The sequence below is a fragment of the Sus scrofa genome, chromosome 5, assembly GCF_000003025.6.
Source record: "Sus scrofa isolate TJ Tabasco breed Duroc chromosome 5, Sscrofa11.1, whole genome shotgun sequence".
In the NCBI taxonomy this organism is placed as follows: domain Eukaryota; kingdom Metazoa; phylum Chordata; class Mammalia; order Artiodactyla; family Suidae; genus Sus; species Sus scrofa.
This window is the reverse complement of record NC_010447.5, coordinates 99268128-99289667: the sequence shown is the minus strand read 5'-3', so window position 1 is coordinate 99289667 and position 21540 is coordinate 99268128. Positions and strand designations below refer to the sequence as shown.

At 38.9% G+C, this 21540-nt stretch overlaps 1 protein-coding gene across 6 annotated transcripts in view; it reads left to right on the top strand.

The window, feature by feature from the left end:
- METTL25 (methyltransferase like 25) overlaps positions 1 to 21540 on the top strand; it is a 141951-nt gene that overhangs the window by 68918 nt on the left and 51493 nt on the right. For all 6 annotated transcript variants that reach the window (XR_002344285.1, XR_002344284.1, XR_002344286.1 and 3 more), the window contains 2 exons: positions 1539 to 1612; positions 18056 to 18149. Coding sequence is in view for 3 of the 6 variants with exons in the window: in XM_021092803.1 (XP_020948462.1) it covers positions 1539 to 1612; positions 18056 to 18149 (168 nt within the window). In the remaining 3 variants the exon portion in view is untranslated. The remainder of the gene's footprint in view (positions 1 to 1538; positions 1613 to 18055; positions 18150 to 21540) is intronic.

Here is a 21540-nt window from a genome sequence, read left to right as displayed (position 1 = left end):
TGCTTTTTGAAGGTTATAAATTTTAATGTAGGCACTCAACTATACATGTGTGTTTGCTTTCAGTGAATTATTTAGGAGTCGAGTTGGGGACTGTGATATTCCTAACACCATTTCCTACGGGACGCCCCCGCCCCACTCTTGCCACCATCCGGAGAGGCTGTAGTGGTGGTGTTGAGAGTACACTGTCAGGATCCTCTGAGGCAGACATTCTCCAGGGACTTAAGAAGACAGTGCCGTGGGGTGAAGACCCAAGAAATCATGCTTGACCCTCACCTCTCAGTTTCTGGCTTTTTGTCGTCTCAGCACTTGGGGCCCACAGTGTGGGCACTTGATGTTAGAAGTGGGCAGTGTACTAGATGCTTTGCCTGAGCAGCAGGCATAATTTTATTTTATTTTTTTGTTAAATTCCATCTGAAGCCAAACATGTTCTAGTTGAAAACATGTGAAAATAACGATTTGGGGCTCAAAAGAGAATAGAAGGTACAACAGGAGAAATCAGTGGATACACACCTTCCACTGAACTCTGTCTCTGAAACAATACCAGTCGTCGTACCTTTCTTGGTTTTTACCGTATTTGATTTCTCAACAGCTTTCCCTATTATTGACCTCCTCCATACTCGCTCATTCTTCTTCTTCTTCTTTTTTTTTTTCCCCCAGTAGTAACTGTGATGGAAACACCTTTGTTGTTTCTGAGTATTTTGTGTTGGACTTTCCCATACTATCAATATGAAGAGGTCTGTAGGGCTGTGGACAGAGTTTGGCCACTTCTCAAATAATTTCCCAGTGTAAGGCTCTCTCTTAGATTGCCCCAGTAAAGCAGTCTTCCTTTTATGTAAAGTACTCTTTAAAACTTCCACCTCTTTGAAACAATCCTACTTCCTTAGGGCCCTTCTTCCTTTCCTTTCCAAAGCTTTTGCAACTTCATAGACACTTCCTACCCTTTTGTCCCCACGAAATGATGCCTTGCCAAAATGTTAGTTTCTGATCTCATGTCCTTTCCAAAACTCTTTTTCTCAAATCTGTAGTAGCCAATGCTGAGATGTTTTAGGCATCAGACGTATTTCTGGTATGTTCTTACTTAGTACCTTCTCTCTCTGGCTGTGAGTCCTAATATTATCTCTAATCTACCACCGTTAGGACAGACCCACATTCTCTTCTCTCGGCATGTGGCCTTCTCTCTGCTGTCTTATACAGAGCTGACTTGATTGGTTGTGAAATTTTATTTCTGCATTTTTAACTGATAAGCAATCCATTTGGGGCATTAGCTAATTTTTCTTTGATTATGCCTTTTCTTTCTCTTTCACTACGACTTCTTTTATAGTTTCTTCTGTTTTCTTGCAGAATTACTTTCTCACTGAGAAGTAGCCTCAGGGTACATTTTAACTTAGAATAGAAAAGTTATAAAATTATCCCCTGTGTTTAGCAGCAAAGTCAGTTTTCTGATACTCACTTATGATCCTGACTCTCAGGTATTGCTTTGAGTTCTGTTTTTCATTTGTTTCCTTTGCTCATATATATCTACTTTTTTTTTTTTTCAGCTGCCTACTGAATCACTCTTCTATCGTGCCGTTCTTCAGGATATTATTAAAGATTGTTATGGCATCACCAAATGGTATGGGGATTTTATTTCAATAAGAGTAACTTATCCTGTATTATAAGTTAAGTGATGTTTAGTTTTCAGATGAATTTTTTCAGGATCACTGTTACTGGTAAAAAAAAGCTTTGAGTTTGAGTTAGTAACACAAATTTGCAACAACTGTATCTTAGGTTGATCATTACTAAACTGTGGTTCTAATGATTCCCTTTTGTCCTAAAAGATTGCTGTGATAATAAAGTAATGCATATAGGAGTTCCCGTCGTGGCGCAGTGGTTAACGAATCCGACTAGGAACCATGAGGTTGCAGGTTTGGTCCCTCCCCTTGCTCAGTGGGTTAACGATCCGGCGTTGCCGTGAGCTGGGGTGTAGGTCGCAGACGCGGCTCGGATCCCACGTTGCTGTGGCTCTGGCATAGGCCGGTGGCTACAGCTCCGATTCAACCCCTAGCCTGGGAACCTCCATATGCCGCGGGAGCGGCCCAAGAAATAGCAACAACAGCAACAACAACAACAACAGACAAAAAGACAAAAGACAAAAAAAAAAAAATAAAGTAATGCATATAAAATGTACTTTAGAATTTGAGGAGTATTAAAATCTTACATTCAGAGAATGTAAGATTATAATATGAGCAGGAGTTATATTTAAAATATTTCACAACCACTGCAGCATAACCACTGAACTCAGTACTATCAATTAAAAACAGCCATTGTGGCCACTCATGTCTCTGCTGGTAGAATGTAGTCCTGCATTTGTTTTATTTTGTTTCCTTTTTTCCCAAATAATGGCTGCTTATACATAGAGGCAAGGAGTAGGAGAATTTATCGTCATATTAGTTCAACAGCCCCTTCACTCAGGCATACATTTGAAATCCCTTCAGCTTTCATTAATGTCTGCTTACTAATTATAATTTTAATCTTCTGATGCCATATGGTTATAATAGGGTTATTCTTCAAATTAAAATAGGGCAATTTTCAGGTTCTCAAGAGTGAATCCTGGAGTTGCCGTCATGGCATAGCAGAAACGAATCCGACTAGGAACCATGAGGTTGCGAGTTCGATCCCTGACCTCACACAGTGGGTTAAGAATCTGGCGTTGTCGTGACCTGTGGTGTAGGTTACAGACATGGCTCTGATCTGATGTTGCTGTGGCTGTGGTGTAGGCCGGCAGCTGTAGCTCTGATTCGACCCCTAGCCTGGAAACCTCCATATGGCTCAGGTGTGGCCCTAAAAAACCAAAAAAAAAAAAAAAAAAAAAAAGTGAATCCACACTTACTGACAGAGATAGAAGCAGTGTTCAGGTTAGGTATAATGTCTCTGTAAGAAAAAAATAATCCATTTTTTCAGAGGAAGAAATTACGATGTACAAATATCTACACATAGCATTGGTTTCAAGTGTCATTTCTATATAGACAATTCCCAAATCTGTATCCCAGTCTCCATTCTCTTTCCCATATGTTAATCTCTAAAATGTCGAAAAGCACATTTCTTATGGTTTCCTGAAAACTAGCTCCTTTTCCTGAGCTCACCCCAAGATGCTAACCTTGTTGAAAAAGTCGCAAAATATCCACATTCATGTCCACAAATATAGACTGTCTGCCTGCCTTTAGGACCTCAAACCTATCTGTTAATATGTTTGTTCTTCTCTTAATGACCACTTAAAATCATCTACACTCTCTTTTGAACCTTTCTTCTCACTTAAAAATTCAAACCGAGGAGTTCCCGTCCTGGCCCAGCAGAAACTGGCTCAGCAGAAACGAATACAGCTGGTATCCTTGGGGATGTGAGTTCGATCTCTGGCCTCGCTCAGTGGGTTAAGGATCTAGTGTTGCCGTGAGCTGTGGTGTAGGTTGCAGACACAGCTCGGATCCTGAGTTGCTGTGGCTGTGGTGTAGGCTGGCAGCTGCAGCTCCAATTCAACCCCTAGCCTGGGAACTTCCATATGCCACAGGGGCGGCCCTAAAAAGCAAAAAAAAAAAAAAAAGAAAAAATCAAATCTCTCCAGCCCTCCGTATTCCTGCTTGCCTGTATTACTTGGTGGTTATGTTGTGATTTATTTCGAGACGTCTCTCATTCCAGATCTTCACTGACCTTCCAGCCATGATTGGTCTGGTTAGTGATGGTTTTTCCCAAACTCTCTTCTTCGTGTTTTCCATTAAGCTGCATTCCTCTAAGTTTCTTTTCCTACTCTGAACACTTAGCTATCTTCTTTAGGTGTTTTTCTTCTTACTCTTCCCCTTGGCGTATCTGAATAGTCTTGAAGTGATATGATATCTCAGAATACTTAAAACATTATTCTGAAAGTTTCTTTAATTATTGTTTATGTAACCCAAGGTTAGTAAACTTTTTTCGTGGACTTAAATATTATAGCATTTTTATTCTATTAATTATAACCGTGGTTTAGCATTTAACATTTATGTTAAAATTCAATAATTTATGTAATTTTTAAAATATTATAATTAGTCCTTATCTGGAAACATCCTAATGGAGTAAAATGCCAAAGAAAACGTTTCATGGGATGAAAATCCTTTGAAACATTTTGGGATGGAGCGGAGAGATTGATGTGTATATTTACTTCCTTTAGTATTGCCTTTCACAGTGAGTACTGGAAACAGCGTACAAAAGATATGTAGTCTTTTCTGTCAATCTTCTGTTTCTTCTTGGTTTTTTCTATCTATTTTTTTTGGCTTTTTAGGGCCACACTCGTGGCATATGGAAGTTCCCAGGCTAGGGATCCAATCAGAGCTGCACCTGCCAACCTACGCCACAGCCTCAGCAACACTGGATCCGCGCCACATCTGGGACCTACACCACAGCTCATGGCAACGCCAGGTCCTTAACCCACTGAGCGAGTCCAGGGATCCAACCTGCATCCTCATGGATGCTAGTCAGATTGATTAGCCACTGAGCCATGACGGAAACTCCTTTTTTTAAAATTACATTTGATTTACAATGTTTTGCCAATTTCTCCTGTACAGCAAAGTGACTCAGTCATACACACACACACACACACACACTTTCTTCCTTTATATTATTTTCTATCATGGTCTATCCCGGGAGATTGGATGTAGTTCCTTGTGCTGTACAATAGGACCTTATTGTTTTTCCATTCTACATGTGTTAGCTTGCATCTCCTAACTCCAAATTCCCAGGCCCTCCCACTCCTTTTCCACACCCCCTTGGTAACCACAAGTCTGTTCTCTAAGGAAACGCATAATTTTTGATGATGTGATTATGAATTAGTTTAATTTTCATTTTGATTTTGCAGTAATCAAATAGGTACCGGAAAGGACAGCTCTTGCAAACTGGCTCACAAAATTTAAGCTAATTATTTAGTCCACAGTGTGTGGTCAAATTAAAATGAATGAGTCTGTATCTTTTTAAATTGACGAGCATTCTGAACATTTTTGGAACTTCTTTAAGTGGTTGCCATTGTCAGCAGAATTTTATGTTGTCTTAAAGAAAGACTTAAAAGATCCTTTAAGTCTTTCAATATGTATTAGCATATAAAAGGCACAAATAAGTAATTTCACAAATATTTTGTGGTCATGGAGAAACTGAATTTTGATACTTTCTGTCCTTCTTATGCTTATTCTTATTTAGTATATGTCTACTCCACTTTTTCCCCAAATTTCCTACACTCATGTTGCTTCTTTGGAAAATGCTGCAAGTAAACCATGTTCTTACAATTGATTTTGCGGAAAGCATGTGGGTGGTGGTGTGTTCACTCGAGTAGAATTTTAAGTAGATCCAGTGCATTCACTTTTATTAAAAGGAAGAATACTGATGCCTTTTTTGCATGCTAACCATGCTTTATTCTGACAGAGGGCCCCCTTTTAATCTGTTCTTTAAGTCCACCGTTATCTTTCAGAAAAAGTCATGTCACTTTTCTAACTTCAAAATGTTTGATAATTCCTCTACTTTGTACTCAGAAACTAAAATATCGTTGTTATGGTGCACAAGGCCATCCCTAAGGTGTCAGGAATGCCCTTTCCAACCTAATTCATCTCTCCGTTCTTCCTTCTCGGACCCCGGACAGCGGCCCAGGCACACTCCTTGGTGCACTAGATGGCCCATTTCCCATGCAATTCATTTTGCACCTTGTTTGCTTCCTTGGAGCTCCTCTGCCTACCTGAGACACTGGCCTCCTTATGTCTGCCATCCTTTGCCCCCTGCGCTCTGGCAAGTGAAATTGTAGGTTTCCTTTAAAACCCAACTTCAAGGACCTCTGTGGTATCTTTTTCTTCTCCTCACTCTCTTCTCCCGGAGTGCTTAATCTGTGATTCGCTGCTCTTTTTGGATCTAAATATACAGTTAATTCTTTGTGTCTGCTCCTCTGCCACCTAGTGAGCCCCGACGGCCAGTTTTTAGCGTTATTAAATGAAGTCATATATCATTAGTGGTTAAGAGCACAGATTCTGAAAATAGACGGACTTTCCCCTCCAACTACCATCCTCTATCTGTTCTTTCCTTTATTGGAAAAACTTGTTGAAAGCGCTGCCAGTTGCTTTCCCATTGTCACTTGAATTCCAATCGGGCTTTACTTCCGTCACTGTCACACTGCTTTTTCGGGGCAGTCATGTCTCCATGTGGCTAAATTCCCTGGTCAGTTCTCAGTCCTCATCTTACTTAGCCTGCCATCAGTATTTCCACACAATTTCCCACTTTTTTACTGAAACCACTTTTTCTCCCATATATAGGGCAACTCCCTCTTAAGATACTCACCCTTTTCATTCATTCTTTTTTTTTTTTTTTAGATTATTTTGCTGATTCCTCTTCCTGTTTCAGACCTCTCATTGTTGCCGTGCTTTTTTCTATCTATTCCTACCACGTAGGTGATGTCTTCCTGTCTCATGGCTTTCAGTGCCATCTCCATGCTGACGAATCTCACATCTGTAGTCCTGTGAATGACAGCCTTATTCTTCCAGTTGCTCAGGCCAGGAATGCGGGAGGCAACCTTGATTCCTCTCTTTCTCACACTGCCTGGATCCCATCCTTCAGCAGTTTTGTGGTCTCTCTCATTAAAGATAATCTGAAGTGCTGCCACTTCTTAGCATCCTCAGGGCCACCACCCTGGTCCAAGCCACCATTATGGCTGGATGACCATCGTAGATGCTGATCCAAGCCATCATCTCTCATCTGATTATAGCAGGTGGCAACCTCCTTGCTGCTTCTGCTTTTGCCCCCTAGAGTCTCTTCTCTGCACAATAACCAGAGTGATCCTATTAATATTTTTATGTGAGATTTTGCTTCCAATCTTGCCATGGTTTCTTATTCACTTAAAGGTAAAGCTGATATTTTCACTGTGACCTACAAAGCCTTTTATGCTGTAGCTACTCATTATCTCTCTGATCTTATTTCTGCTGTTTTCTCAATTATTTGTGTCTGTTCATCTTTCCTTGCTATTTCTTAGAAATGCCGGGAACCCTTCTTTCTGCCTCAGGGCCTTTGTACGTAGTGTCTCCTCTGCGTGGAATGCGCCTCCCCAGATGTCCCCATGGCCATGGCTCATTCTCTTTGGCTCTTTATGCAGAATCGTCATCTCTGGGATGTCCACCCCCACTCGCCTCTGACATTCATGTCTGCTTGCTCTCGTCAGCTTGCTATCAGCTCTTGTTGCTATGCTTAATATACTACCTGTTTTACTTACCTGTTTGTAGTCATTCTCTAATTCTAATCGGGTTTGTTTGGTTAGTTTCATTACAAGCCATAAACCAAGTAAGCCGGCTCCAGAGTATTTTAGAAATGCCTTTGAAGAAAGATAAATCAGTCTGATTATTCTACAGAAGTACTGTCCAGATTGTTGTGCTGAAGAGCAAAGATTCTCTAACACAACTTTGAGAAAAAAGAATTTCTTAATCAAGAAAATGCTTCAAGATACTCATGTTGCAACAGAAGAAAGGGTGGGGGGAAAACTGTAATTGTAATGTATACATGTAAGGATAACCTGACCCCCTTGCTGTACAGTGGGAAAATTAAAAAAAAAAAAAAGATATGGTACATACATACAAGGGAATACTACTCAGCCATAAAAAAGAATAAAATTTTGCCATTTTAAAACAGCAAAAAAAGAAAAAAGAAAAAAGAAAAAAAAGAAAATGCTTCATGCACTGTCCCCCTCTGTAAGATTCCCAGTGCACATTCCTATTTTAAAGAGCACCAGTAGTTTGGTGAGAGTTGGCGGAATGTAATGGTTAAGTGCGTAAGCACAGCATCTCTGCTGTCTGGTTTTAAGTCCAGTCCTCACTGGACAGTAACAGTGATCTTGGGCACATTCCTTAACCTATTTTTTGCTTCAGTTTTCCCATCTGTAAATTGAGGTAGATACTAGTACCTACCTCAAAGGGATGTTGGGAAGAGTAAGTTAACATATATATAAAGTGCCTAAAAGAATGCCTGGAACATAGTAAGTGATTGCTATTACTGTTAAAAGAAGTCTGGAGTTCCCGTCGTGGCTCAGAGGTTAACGAATCCGACTAGGAACCATGAGGTTGCAGGTTCAATCCCTGGCCTTGCTCAGTGGGTTAAGGATCCGGTGTTGCCATGAGCTGTGGTATAGGGTCCAGATGCAGCTCAGATCCTGTGTTGCTGTGGCTCTGGCGTAGGCTGGTGGTTACGGCTCTGATTAGACCCCTAGCCTGGGAACTCCATATGCCATGGGAGCGGCCCTAGAAAAAGGCAAAAAGATTAAAAAAAAAAAAAATCTGTTCAACTTTGTTGAAATCAGTGTTTATTTGTTAATACAACCTTTTTTCTCTCAAAACTGTATATACACATAATTGATATTTGTAGCACCAAGTGTTTTATGGAGACACACTCTTAAAAACACAGACAAATCATGGAAATAATTATTCTAACTCGTCCTGTGATCTCGTTGTGATTAATGTGATTATTTGTCTTACTCCAAAAAAAAAAAAAGACAATAGCAAAATATGATTCTTGTGATTATTTTGTTTAATATCACATATATTGTTGACAGTCAAGTATAAAATACTATGAAGTATTTTCTGGACTAGTAATATTTTCTGTTATATATAGTAAGTCTAGTCATGCTTTAAATCCAAAATGGGAACGTGGTGCAATATCCTTTTCCTTCTGGTGACTGGCCTTTGCTCTCTTTTCACTCTTATATCATGGCCAGTTGATGACAGAATTTCCTATAGCAGTAAAGCTCTAAATGTTAAAAAAAAAAGAGATGATTCTGCATCATGTTACTATTACATGAATACTTGTATGTGTAAACAATATACATTTCAAGTTTTTATTTTAAATTATTAAACACGAAGAGTAAAACTTTATTGAAATGCATCTCCTGTTGAGACAATGGGGGTGGCCTTTATAATGCCTCTAGTAAGGGAATTATTTGTCTCTGTCTTTGATGTTTCGGAGGATCTTTCATTTCATGACAGTGCAACATGGTAATATGGGCAAGAGGTGTGCCTTTGCTTTGCCAAGCTAAAGCCAGAGAAGGGCTGTTGATGAAAGGGAATGTAGGAAAACAGACCGTAGACGTTTTCCCAAATAGGTGAATTTAAGAGAAGTAGGTATAAGAAAGTATAGGTGGTAACTGATTGCTTAAAAATCATCCCCAACTGTATACCCCTTTGAAAGTCTTTGTCGATTCCTCATCTACCACCACGTGAAGACCACTGTTTTAAATTACTCCAGTTAACTTATCACATTCCATGGCAAGTGGTCAAGCAGTGAATGAAACCTCTTATATGAGCAGCAAGTAAAACCAGAACTTTTAACAACTCAAAGTACTTATTTAACAAGTAAATACTGGAGTTCCCATTGTGGCTCAGTGGGTTAAGAACCCAGCACGTGAGGATGTGGGTTTGATCCCTGCCCTTGCTCAGTGGGTTAAGGATCTGGCTTTATCACAAGCTGCGGTGTAGGCTACACGTGTGGCTCGGATCTGGCATTGCTGTGGCTGTGGTGTAGGCCGGCAGCTGCAGCTCCAGTTTAACCCCTAGCCTGGAAACTTCCATATGCCGTGTGTGCAGCACTAATAAGAAAAAAAATAAAAAGTAAGTACCAGCACAGTTATGTTACCAAAATTACAATTGTAACTTTATAAAGTAGAATAAATATCCGCGGACCTAACATTTCTGTGGACTCTGCAGTTGACCGTCATCGTCCACGCGCGTTACCTCATTTACGTCTCTCTGTTGCGCCAGAGAGTGTGTCGCCTCCATTGCACTCCGTTGTTTTCTCTTGGGGCCCTGAGAGGTGATTTGTTTATAGAAGCTGGAATTTAGATCTTCTGACTCCTAGTCCAATTGTTCTTTTCCTACTACAATACCATTTCAGAGAGTATTCTTGATTAAAATTAGAGTATTCTTGAGATCTGTATGAAAAAGAGTTCTAGAGTTCCAGTCATGGACCAGTGGGTTAAGAACCCAGCTAGCATCCATGAGGATGCAGGTTCGATCCCGGGACTTGCTCAGTGGGTTAAGAATCTGGTGTTGCTGCAAACCCAACTCAGATCCCGAATTGCTGTGGCTGCAACATAGGCCAGCAGCTGCAGCTCTGACTCAACCCCTAGCCCAGGAACTTCCATATGCCTCAGGTACAGCCCTTAAAAAAAAAAAAAAAAAGAAGAAGAAGGAAAGAATTCTTATTGCCAAGGAGGCAAAACTAGACTGTAGCCGGACTCTTGCTCTTTTCCTGCTGTCAGTCGTGTTCACTGAACAGTCTGCCTCGTGTTAAGCAGCGCTGTCTGTGACCTGAGGCACTCTTCTAGGCCTGCAGATCAGTTTGTCAAATAATCCATGGATCCTGCCGTCAAGGACCTTGGTCGCAGTGGAGTGGCAGAGACATATTAAACAGGTAACTCCTGGACATTCCTGCAGGAGCCGAAGGAGAACACCACTACTCTTTCTCAGGAGGGTGGTCAGCGGTGTTGGGAACTAGTCCAGGAGCCTTGTCACAGCCCAGCTGCCCAGAGTTTGACATGGCTTCTCATGCTTTCTGGGCTACGTAAAGAAGGGACTCACGGCCTAATGCGTAAGGAAATTTGCATAGAAAATGCGTCACATACAGTGGAACATAACAAGTCATGTACAGTCAATTTACCCTTGAAAATTCCTCGTCTATCCTATATAAAGTATATCCATATAAAGTACTGTATTAGAGATTTTGACATATAACCCAGGACAGTAATTAAAAGTATAAAATGTGTATGAAATACAAATATAAGCTATTCTACGTATTTTAATGACATATCAAGATATATTATTGAATTCACATAAATTAAACGCTTACAGAATTCATCATTTGGTCCTGTGACACCCGTCACGGAGGAGATAGTCTTCATATGTAGGATGAGAGGAAGGTTTTGCTTGGGGTGGGGCTGGGGGAGTCTTGGTTTGCTAGCTTCCTTTATTCAGACAGAGAAATTAGAGCATTTTCCTGTGATAAGGTTAAAGACTCAGTGAGTAAAGAGAAGGTGAAGATACATAAGAGGAGGTGGGAGGAGACGGCATCCAGATCCCTGATCTCAGGTGTTTACTTACAGAAAACAGTTATATTAACTATATTAATTACAGTAACTAATTAACAGAGGGAGTTCTATCTTTACACACTTCAACAAAGATTAAGACTTAAGTGATTCTATGATGTCATAATATGTAATTATGAAAGGCAGTCTCCAAATCTCTAGTGTTAAATAATGAGAAAAATGCAATTGGCACTTACTAAAAATTAAAATTAAAAATGAGATTGCCCTGTATTCCACATGGCAGCCATCCACTTCTGCCCTGTTTCTTTCTGTGTGGTAAGTTTTGAGATTTTTCTTGTGCCTCCCTCTTTTTTCTCTTGTTTCTTAGTTACTAGAATTGCAGTACTTATCCTTAAAACGATAGACCCCTCTAAAGGCTGATCAACAAAATACTGTCTTTTTCTTGCAGCTGCAAAAGAGCAGATTGCATTCTGCATCATAAACTCTCTTTGCAGATGTTATTTTTAAGAAGGTTGATTTGTAAGACCCCCAGACTTGAGAGATGAGTGCTGTGTCCTGCAAAAGTAACCTTTACCTCCAAAAGTTCTAAAAGCCTGAATACTGAATCTTCTGTTGCTTTGGCTGTAACATTTAAATTCACATTCTGTTTTCTGTAAAATATACTTTTTTTCTTAAATGTAAAGGGAATTAATGGTTCTTCCCTTCCCTCCCATCCCTATGAAAGTATAAAACTAGTTGTGGAGTTCCCGTCATGGCTCAGTGGTTAACGAATCCGACTAGGAACCATGAGGTTGCGGGTTTGATCCCTGGCCTTGCTCAGTGGGTTAAGGAGCCAGCATTGCTGTGAGCTGTGGTGTAGGTCGCAGATTCGGCTCGGATCCTGTGTTGCTGTGGCTCTGGCGTCGGCCGGCGGCTACATCTCTGATTAGATCCCTAACCTGGGAACCTCCATATGCCGAGCAGCCCTAGAAAAGGCAGAAAGACAAAACAAAACAAACAAACAAAAAAACTAGTTTTATTCAGACTTTTTTAACAATAGCACTCACTTCAAATACAGTCTTACATAGAACTAAATAAACTTACTAAATTTTAGGAAAGGCCTTATTCCTTACATTTCTTACACAATTATCCTTTTATATCGTATGGACTATTGTAAACTTTCAAATACCTCTTTGGAATCCCTAAAAGGGGCAGGGGAATTGCTGTAACCTGTTTCTAAATTTTACTTGTTGGCACCATTTTAGTATGTTAATATATATTCCTTTATTTTATCAATATTGCTGTTCACAGTACGGTTGGAAAATGGGACATTTTGAAACTTAATTGCTCCTTTAGAAATGCTTCCCTAGTCAGTCACAGTAGCTAAAGCCCTCCCTTCTCTATGCTGCGCTCTGCTCACCGTTTTGTGCTTGTGACATTGGACTATAAGCTTTGTTCACCTATCATCTTTTATAAACTATGAAATATTTTTTATAAACTGGGGGTGATTCTATCCCTAGAATCCAACACAGTAATAGGAAAATAACCCCTATTCACTGTTTGTCAGACATTGAGCCAGGCACAGTACATAGACTCTTTTTTTAAATTTAATTTTTATTTTAGAGTATAATTGATTTACAGTGCTGTCTTAGTCTCAGGTGTACAGCAAAATGATTCAGATATGCATATATATATCTCCATTCTTCAGATTCTTTTCCCATATAGGTTATTACAGAATATTCAGTAGAATTCCCTGTACTATGTATTAGGTCCTTGTTGATTTAACTATTTTATATATAGTAGTGTGTATATGTCAGTCCCACCTTTCCCCTTTGGTAGCCGTAAGTCTGTTTTCAAAGTCTGTTTCTGTTTTGTTAGTAAGTTAATTTATATTCCACATATGAGTGAATTCCACAGGTGGGAATATCACAACGATGTTTGTCTTTCCCTGTCTGATTTACTTCACTTAGTAAGATTTTCTCTAGGTCCATCAATGTTGCTACAAATGGTATTGTTTCATTCTTTTTTATGGCTGAGCAGTAGCCCATTGTATATATGTACCACATCTTCCTTATCCGTTCCTGTTGTCACTGGACACTTAGGTTGCTTCCAAGTCTTGGCTGTTTTAAATAGTGCTGCAGTGAACATTGAGGTGCATGTATCTTTTCAAAGTACAGTTTTGTCTGGATATAAGCCCAGGAGTGGGATTGCTGGATCATATGGTAGCTCTGTATTTAGTTTCTTAAGGCAGCTCAGTACTGTTCTCCATAGTTGTACCAACGTACATCATGCCAACATTGTAAGAGGGTTCCTTTTCTCCACACTCTCGCCAGCATTTACTGTTGGTAGACTTTCTGGTCATGGCCATCCTGACCAGTGTGAGGTGATACATCATTGTAGTTTGATTTGCATTTGTTTAATAATTAGTGATGTTGAGTCAATTTTCATATGCTCTTTGGCCAATCGTATGTCTTCTTTGGAGGAATGTCTGTTTAGATATTCTACCCATGTTTTGATTGGATTGTTTTTTTTTTTTTTTTTATCTTGAGCTGCATGAGCTGTTTGTGTATTTTGAAGGTTAATCTCTTGTTAGTTGCTTTGCAAATATTTTCTTCCATTCTGCAGGTGTCTTTTTGTTTGGTTTACGGTTTCCTTTGCTGTGGAAAAGCTTGTAAGTTTGATTAGGTCCCATTTGTTTATGTTTATTTTTATTTTCATCACTCTGGGAGGTGGATCCAAGGAAGTATTGCTGCAGTATATGTCCAAGGGTGCTCTGCCTGTGTTTTCCTCTACGAGTTTTATAGTATCCGGTCTTACATTTAGGTTTCTTATCCATTTTGAGTTTATTTTTGCGGATGGTATTAAAGGATGTTCTAATTTCATTCTTTTACACATAGTCTCTCTTATTTTATGTTCAGCCTTTTACCATTGAACAACGAGAGGCAAAGGGAGGTTTTAAGTGATAAATAAGTGGTAGAGTAAGGATTCAAACTCATTTCCATCTTGAGTTCAGAATCTGTGCTAGCCACTGTACTAACATGCATATACACCATTTCAAGAAATGTTTGCAGAATGAATGGATGAATTATCTAATTAGCATGAGTGCCATTTGGAAAGAAGCCAAATACTTCTGACTAGCCCTAACTGCTGATAAGTTTAAGTAGTATGTCTAGCAGTAAATTATTTGGAAAGAAAAAAAATCCCGGGGAGTTCCCATCGTGGCGCAGTGGTTAACGAATCCGATTAGGAACCATAAGGTTGCGGGTTCGGTCCCTGCCCTTGCTCAGTGGGTTAAGGATCCGGCGTTGCCGTGAGCTGTGGTGTAGGTTGCAGACGCGGCTCGGATCCCGCGTTGCTGTGGCTCTGGCGTAGGCCGGTGGCTACAGCTCCGATTCAACCTCTAGCCTGGGAACCTCCATATGCCGCGGGTGCGGCCCGAGACATAGCAACAATAACAACAACAATAACAACAACAACAACAACAAAAATCCCCTATCATGTGATATCCATTTTGAATGTAGTTTTTAAATTATTATAATTATTTTGTATCACGTAGTTGCACCAAAGCACTAAAACTCCCTTCTTTTTGGATGCAGTAGGAGGGCCTGCATAGATTTTCTGTAAGAATATGAACACACACACTCTTAATAGGATGTCATGGAATCTGCCTACTTCTGTTTGCCTATAAAAAGCAGATAGACATTCTTCATCTGCAGTTTAACAGAATTGAGTATGATTCCTATTCAAGTACTATGCTGGAGTTAATATTTAATGTCAGTTAATATCCCGTATTCCGAGGGGAGACTTCTTAGATTCAAACTTTGAGCAGTTTATTTAACCTCTCTGTTCTTAAGTTTCACCATCCTTAAAACAGGGATGATAATGGGACCTGCTACACCAAGTTGTTGTAAGGATTAAATGAATAAGTAAATACAGCAAAGGATTTCAGAGTCTCTGGCACATCGTAAACATGAAATATTAACTGTTACTATGTTTTGTGTCCTTATATGTTTGTTCAGTAGTTCTCTGTCTCTCTCTCTCCTGTCTCTATATATACATATATTTGTTTTTCTTTTGGGGCCACACCTATAGCATATGGAAGTTCTCAGGCTAAGGGTCAAATCAGAGCTGCAGCTGCCAGCCTACACCACAGCCACAGCAACTCAGGATCTGAGCTGCATCTATGACCTACACCACAGCTCACAGCAATGTCGGATCCTTAACCCACTGAGCGAGGCCAGGGATCGAACCCGAAGCCCCATGGATCTTAGTCAGGATCATTAACTTCTGAGCCACGAAAGGAACTCCTGTTGTGTAGATTTGTAAATAAATTGAAAAATTGAAATTAAAAAGGTAAAGATGTAAATATAAATAAAAAGTCTGATACTCTCTTTCCCTTCAGGTATGTTCACTCCTCTTTGGAGTCCACTGACTTGAAATAGAGACAGACACTCAGATAAACGAGAAAAGAGTAAACACATGAAGGAGAAGTTCTCATGTCAAGAGCCTAATAGCTTCATCTAGAAATCCAGAGACGACTTTCTTAAAGGAATAACATTTAAGATAGGATCTGAAAGAATGAATTTGGGATTCCTTCGGCAGAAAAATCAAGAGTGACGTGTAGCACACCTAGTGTTTGGGGGCAAAAGCATGATGTGTTCAAGAAAGTGGACAGACTAACCCTGTGACTGGAGAGCAGGATCCCAAGAGAGGTTGTCAGAAAGGACCAAGTACAAGATTTGTTTTCTAGCGTCTTGTGTGTTTAGATCTTAATTCTAAGAGTCACGGAAAGCACTGGAGGAATTTAAAGAGAAATAACGTGGTTAAGTACTCCTGTTTCTAGTTCCATTTGGATCATATTTTTATCCCTTACCTGCGACTGCTAAAAGCAGGTCAGAAATAGTACGCATCAACAAAGGATTTAAAGGGAAAAGGCTTATGCAGCAAATTATTGCTTAATACACTAAAAAGTAATCTTATAATCTATGGTCATGTTGTGAGATTTCCTAGCAGTGTAAGGGTATTATATTCTGAAAAGGAAAAGTAAGAGGAGGGTAAATTAATATTTAACACGTTTCTCTTATTTTCAAGCAATCCGAAATACAAAACCCAGGAAACAGATGGGTACGTCGTACATTTGCATTATATCATCTCTTCAGTTTGCCATGGTTAGCACTTACCCGTGAGCATCTTACTCTGGTTCTCTTAACTTTGTAATTGGAGGAGAATCCAGACTAATTCTAGTTAGTTATGACTTTAAAAAAAAAAAAAATTGTGATAGCAACCAAAACTGCTCACATTATGGCACAGTTCTGAGCACCTTACATGCATGACCTAGTTACATCCTCACAGTGCCTGTGTGACGTAGGTGCTATTAATATCCCACTTTCATAAACAAGGAGCTAGCAGGTGATAGAATCATCTAGAATCTACACTCTTTCCTACTGTGCTGTTTTCTCTCAAGTTAATCCATTAAGCAGTGATGGATAGTATAAAATAAGAACCAAAATCACTATCTCATGGGTAAGAATTGCTTGTCCCTTTGGATTTAAAAAAAAAAAAAAATCATGAGTTCCCCATCGTGGCTCAGTGGAAATGAATCTGGCTAGTAACCATAAGGACACAGGTTCAATCCCTGGCCCCGCTCAGTGAGTTGAGGATCTGGCGTTGCTGTGAGCCATGGTGTAGGTCACAGGTGCAGCTCGGATCTGGCATTGCCCTGGCTGTGGTGTAGACCAGTGGCGACAGCTCCAGTTTGACCACTAGCTTGGGAACCTCCATATGCCGTGGGTGCAGCCGTAAAAAGACAAAAAAAAGAAAAGAAAAGAAACATTTTTTGAAAAATCAAAGTTCAAAAACGTTTTTAAGATGAGGAGCAGGAAGTTAATATTAAGTAACATCTTTTTCTCACTGCGCAGTTTATCAATTCTATATACTGTGATACATAAGATGTGCGTATCTGTTATGATATCTGTTCTATCTAAGTATGTGTAGGATCTGAAAATTACTCAAAAACTTATAAACGGTACCATTTCTCCTTCCTGGCACCTATACCTGTTCAAACACCTATTATTTCAAAGCAGCTTTTTGATCAAGGGGTGGCAAGTGAAAACGCTCCTCTGAGAAAATAGAATGACAGTGTAGGCAGGAGTGAAGGGACAAACGTCAGCTTTCACTAGGAAGTAACTGTGATAATGAGATCATGACGTAATAATAATGTCGTTGAAGTGGCCGTTTAGAAATGGGGCTGAGTTATATATTTGAGGTATATTTCAATGGAAGAATCGATAGAGCTGCATGTCTAATTAAACATAGAGATTAATACTTATACTGCCAAAAATAAATGAGCTTTTCTTCTTTGGTTTTGGTACTTCGAGGTGGTCAATGTTTTATTCTCTTGATTTTTACATTATACCTAAATTACACCCAAAATTGCGAGAGGTGGTAGATCAGCATCGCATTATTTAAATTTGAAGCCATCTCATGTTTTGTTTAAACTGTAATGAAAATTTGCAGGGCATAAATGAGATTGACTCAGACCCAACGCAGCAACATATGGTGCTTTTTTTTTTTTTTTTTTTTTTTTCCTCACTGTCTGGAATTAAGGGAGTTCTTTTTGTATAGCTGTTGAATATTGGCACTATTAGCAGGAGTTGCCATGAAATGTGCACTGTTATATTGAGCCAGTAAAATTAAAACATGTTTTGTAGCACACATGTTTTGAAAGACCTATGGCTCCCTTTAAAAATGAGGCTCTTTTAATACTGTAAGTTTACAACTTCTTTCTCTCAGTATTGTCTCCCACTGTTGTATGTTGAAGGAATTCTCTAAAGCAGATCCTGAATGTTTTTATAATATGTAAATTTTAAATGTTCACAAAAATATTACCACATTTTATATCAAATGAGGAGCTTGTGCTGGTATTCACAGAAGGTATTTGAAAATATCTCATGATTGAGTTTAAAATCATCTGTAATTTAAATTGGAAAAACTAAAAAGTGATTCAATTTTGTTTCGCAGTGATCGGCACGTTGGTAAACTTTATTCCAAATCCTCTTCTTTTCTGGATTATGTCAGAAAGTCTCTAAAGAAGCTTGGATTAGATGAGTCCAAGGTAGGTATGTGATTACGCATTGTTTCAAAGAAACAGAAGAACTTCTGTGGGGTTATGAATTGAAATAATACACGATTATTGCCGTCTCCTTTTCTCTTATTTGTGAAAAACATCCAAGTTGGATTGAAACCAAGCATACCCTTCCTGTCACTGTGGGTCGTTTGGCAGTCACACATCTCCAGAGTCATTCCCTTTTAGGGGTACTCAGGTAAAAATATGCCAATACTCCAATCACAATTGACTTAAAAAGAAAGATGGCGAAACAAATGGGGATTGTAAGGAAAGCAGGAGACAGTGGTTTTAATTTTAAACTATGTTTATTTGAACATTGTGTACTTATTTATAACTAAGTAAAATTAAAAATCTTAAATTCAAAAAGCCTTTCCATGGGAGAATCCTGAAAAGTGGTGACGTCATGGGAGGTGCAAGGTAATAAGTTGATGGACTGGTGGTAGTAAATATTTAACATTGAGGAAAAAAATAACTCTCAACATGATTCGAATGAGTTAACCGACATATTAAGTTGAACCTAGACCACTTTGGTATTTTGAATCAATTATAAATTGAAATAAAGAAAAAAATAGGTGGTTAAGAATTAAATGTATTTCTTGAAAGAGAAGAATTACAGATATGGTTAAGTTATATCAAAGCTAAAGGGTATTTATTGTAACAATTATCAACTTACTCCTCAGTTGCTTTATTAGTTAAAACAACTAGACTGGTACTAATCAGTTTCCTCCCCTATGAAATGGCTCTTAGCAAGCATTTCTAATTCATAGGATTTAAGAAAGATTAAATGTGATAATATACATAAAACAATGAATATAATGCTAGTACACAGTAAGTGTTAACTAATATTAGCTCTTTTCTTGGGGGGGTGGTGGTTATGATTGCACCCATAGCATATGGAAATTCCTGGGCAAGGGATTGAATCCAAGCCATAGCTGCAACCTATGCCACAACTGTGGCAACAGCAGATCTTTTAACCCACTGCACCAGGCCAGGGAGCAAACCCATGCCTCCAGATTCCTAACCCACTGCACCATGGAGGGAACTCCCAAAATAATATTAGTTTTTATTATTTTAATCTTAGTACATGTACTGCTTATAATAATGCAATTGATACGACTCCTATAAATATTTTTATTTAGTCACCAAAATAAAAATCATAATCTTGCATATATAAGAATAGACACTGTGACTTGTTTTGTTTTGTCTTTTTTGCCTTTTCTAGGTCTGCTCCGGTGGCATATGGAGGTTCCCAGGCTAGAGGTCTAATCGGAGCTGTAGTCACTGGCCTACATCAGAGCCACAGCAACACAGGATCCGAGCTGTGTCTGCAACATACACCACAGCTCACGGCAACACCAGATCCTTAACCCACTGAACAAGGCCAGGGATCGAACCCACAACCTCATGGTTCCTAGTCGGATTCGTTAACCACTGCACCACGACGGGAACTGCTAGACACTGTTTAAAAAAAAAAAAAAAAAACGATAGACATTTATCCTAATTTTTATTTTTGTTTTTTTAAAAAATATTTTAGTCAGACTGGTCTTCCTTCCAGTTAGTTTTAATTTGTGCATATATTTATTTCATGTTTCAATTCCACGTCTCATATTTAATATCAAGAACACAAGCCTAAGCATAATTTTTTACAGATATGGAGCTAAGTTTTTACTTAAACTAAAAGTATATTATCTTTTGCCAAAAGCCAAACAGTAAAAATCCAGAAAGAGTATTATTTATTTTTTCCTGATGGCCTTCTCTTCCCAGGTTTGTCTTTAATAATAACTATAGCAAACGTTTCTAAATACGCTTGTTATATTACTTATAGGATATTAATAAAGCTAACATTTGCTGAGCACTTACTATGGGATAGTTATGCTAAGAACATCATAGCATTATCTCATTTATTCCTTGCTAAACACGTGTGACAAATACTAATATTATTCCCAATGTAATGGTCTAGGAAGAGTGGCTAGAAAACAAGTCATTTTCCCAGAGTCAAAGAGCAAGCAAGTGGCAGAGCTAGAACTTTTTTTTAATTTACTTTTTTATTTATTTTGGCCATGGTGTGCAGTGGCTTGATGAACCCAGGCCAAAGTGGTGAAAGTACAGAATCCTAACCACTAGACCACAAGGGAGCTTCCACAGAGCTGAATCTTGAGGCGACGAAGGATCAGGAATTGTCACTTCTGTGACTTGAGCCACTGCTGTGGCACAGGTTCAATCACTGGCCCCGGAGCTTCCACATGGTCAAAAAAAAAAAAAAAAAAAAAAAAAAAAACCCTCCACTGTCAGCCCCCACTGTACTGAGAAGTGAAATTAAACACAAAAGGAAGAAACTAAAAGAGAGAAGTATCACCATGTAAAATCAGTCCTGAATGATTATCCTTTATTAGTAAAGGCAATAATAGCGCCCTGCTGATTTTTCTTTTAAGACCATTTAAACTCATTAAAACAAACATAGCAGTTAAAATGGATGCGGAAAAGAAAAGGAGCAAGAAGCCCAAGCTGGAAGGTATAGAACAAAGTAAGACGTTTGGAAGGTGGTTCTGGTGAGAGGAAGCGGATAGATGTGTGTTTTGAGGGGGTTTTTTGGTTTGTTTAATGCTGAGTGAGAGGCACGTGTTGTGCCTGTCAGGCCAGAGTGTTTGGAACAGGATAAGCTATTAAAACCAAATTTGCATTTCTGATCTAATACAGAATCTTACTGTTTTTCTCCCACATCATGAAGTATCCATGCTAAAGTGAAGATTTTGACCACAAGCACCATAACAAGATATTTATGGTTAGATTTATTTAAAAAATGAAATTAATTTTCACATGAGATCCTAATTACTTAACTTTAAAATGTTATATGTACCAAAAGGTTTAAAAGATGTTTGACTAAATTTATAATTATTTATTAAGAAATGTTTATATATAATTGAAAGTTCCGTGAATGCAACAGTGTGTTTCTGATTTCTCAAAGCACATCTCTTCCTATTCAAAATTGTGTAAGTAAGTGAAGTGCCTAGAAAATCTCGTAACGTGCTCTGGTACTTTTTTAGTCACAAGAAATCATGTTAAACATGTGGAAAAACAAAAATCGTTGCCAGACATGGTCATTCCAAAGGAGAGCAGAACTGCGTCTGCTGTATGTTTAAGTGGCTCCTACACAGCTTAAAATATTAATCCATCAGTCCTGTAGTCAGTTGTGAATGACAGCTTTGGGCATTTTCTCCTAGAACAGGATTTCTCCAACTCAGCCCAGTTTACATTTGGGTAATTCTTTGTTGTGCAGGGCTAGCCTGTGTGTTGTAGGATATTTAGCAGCATCCTCGGCCTCTACCCACTAGGTGTCAGCAGGAGCACCCAAGTGGTAACAATCAACAATAAGTAAATA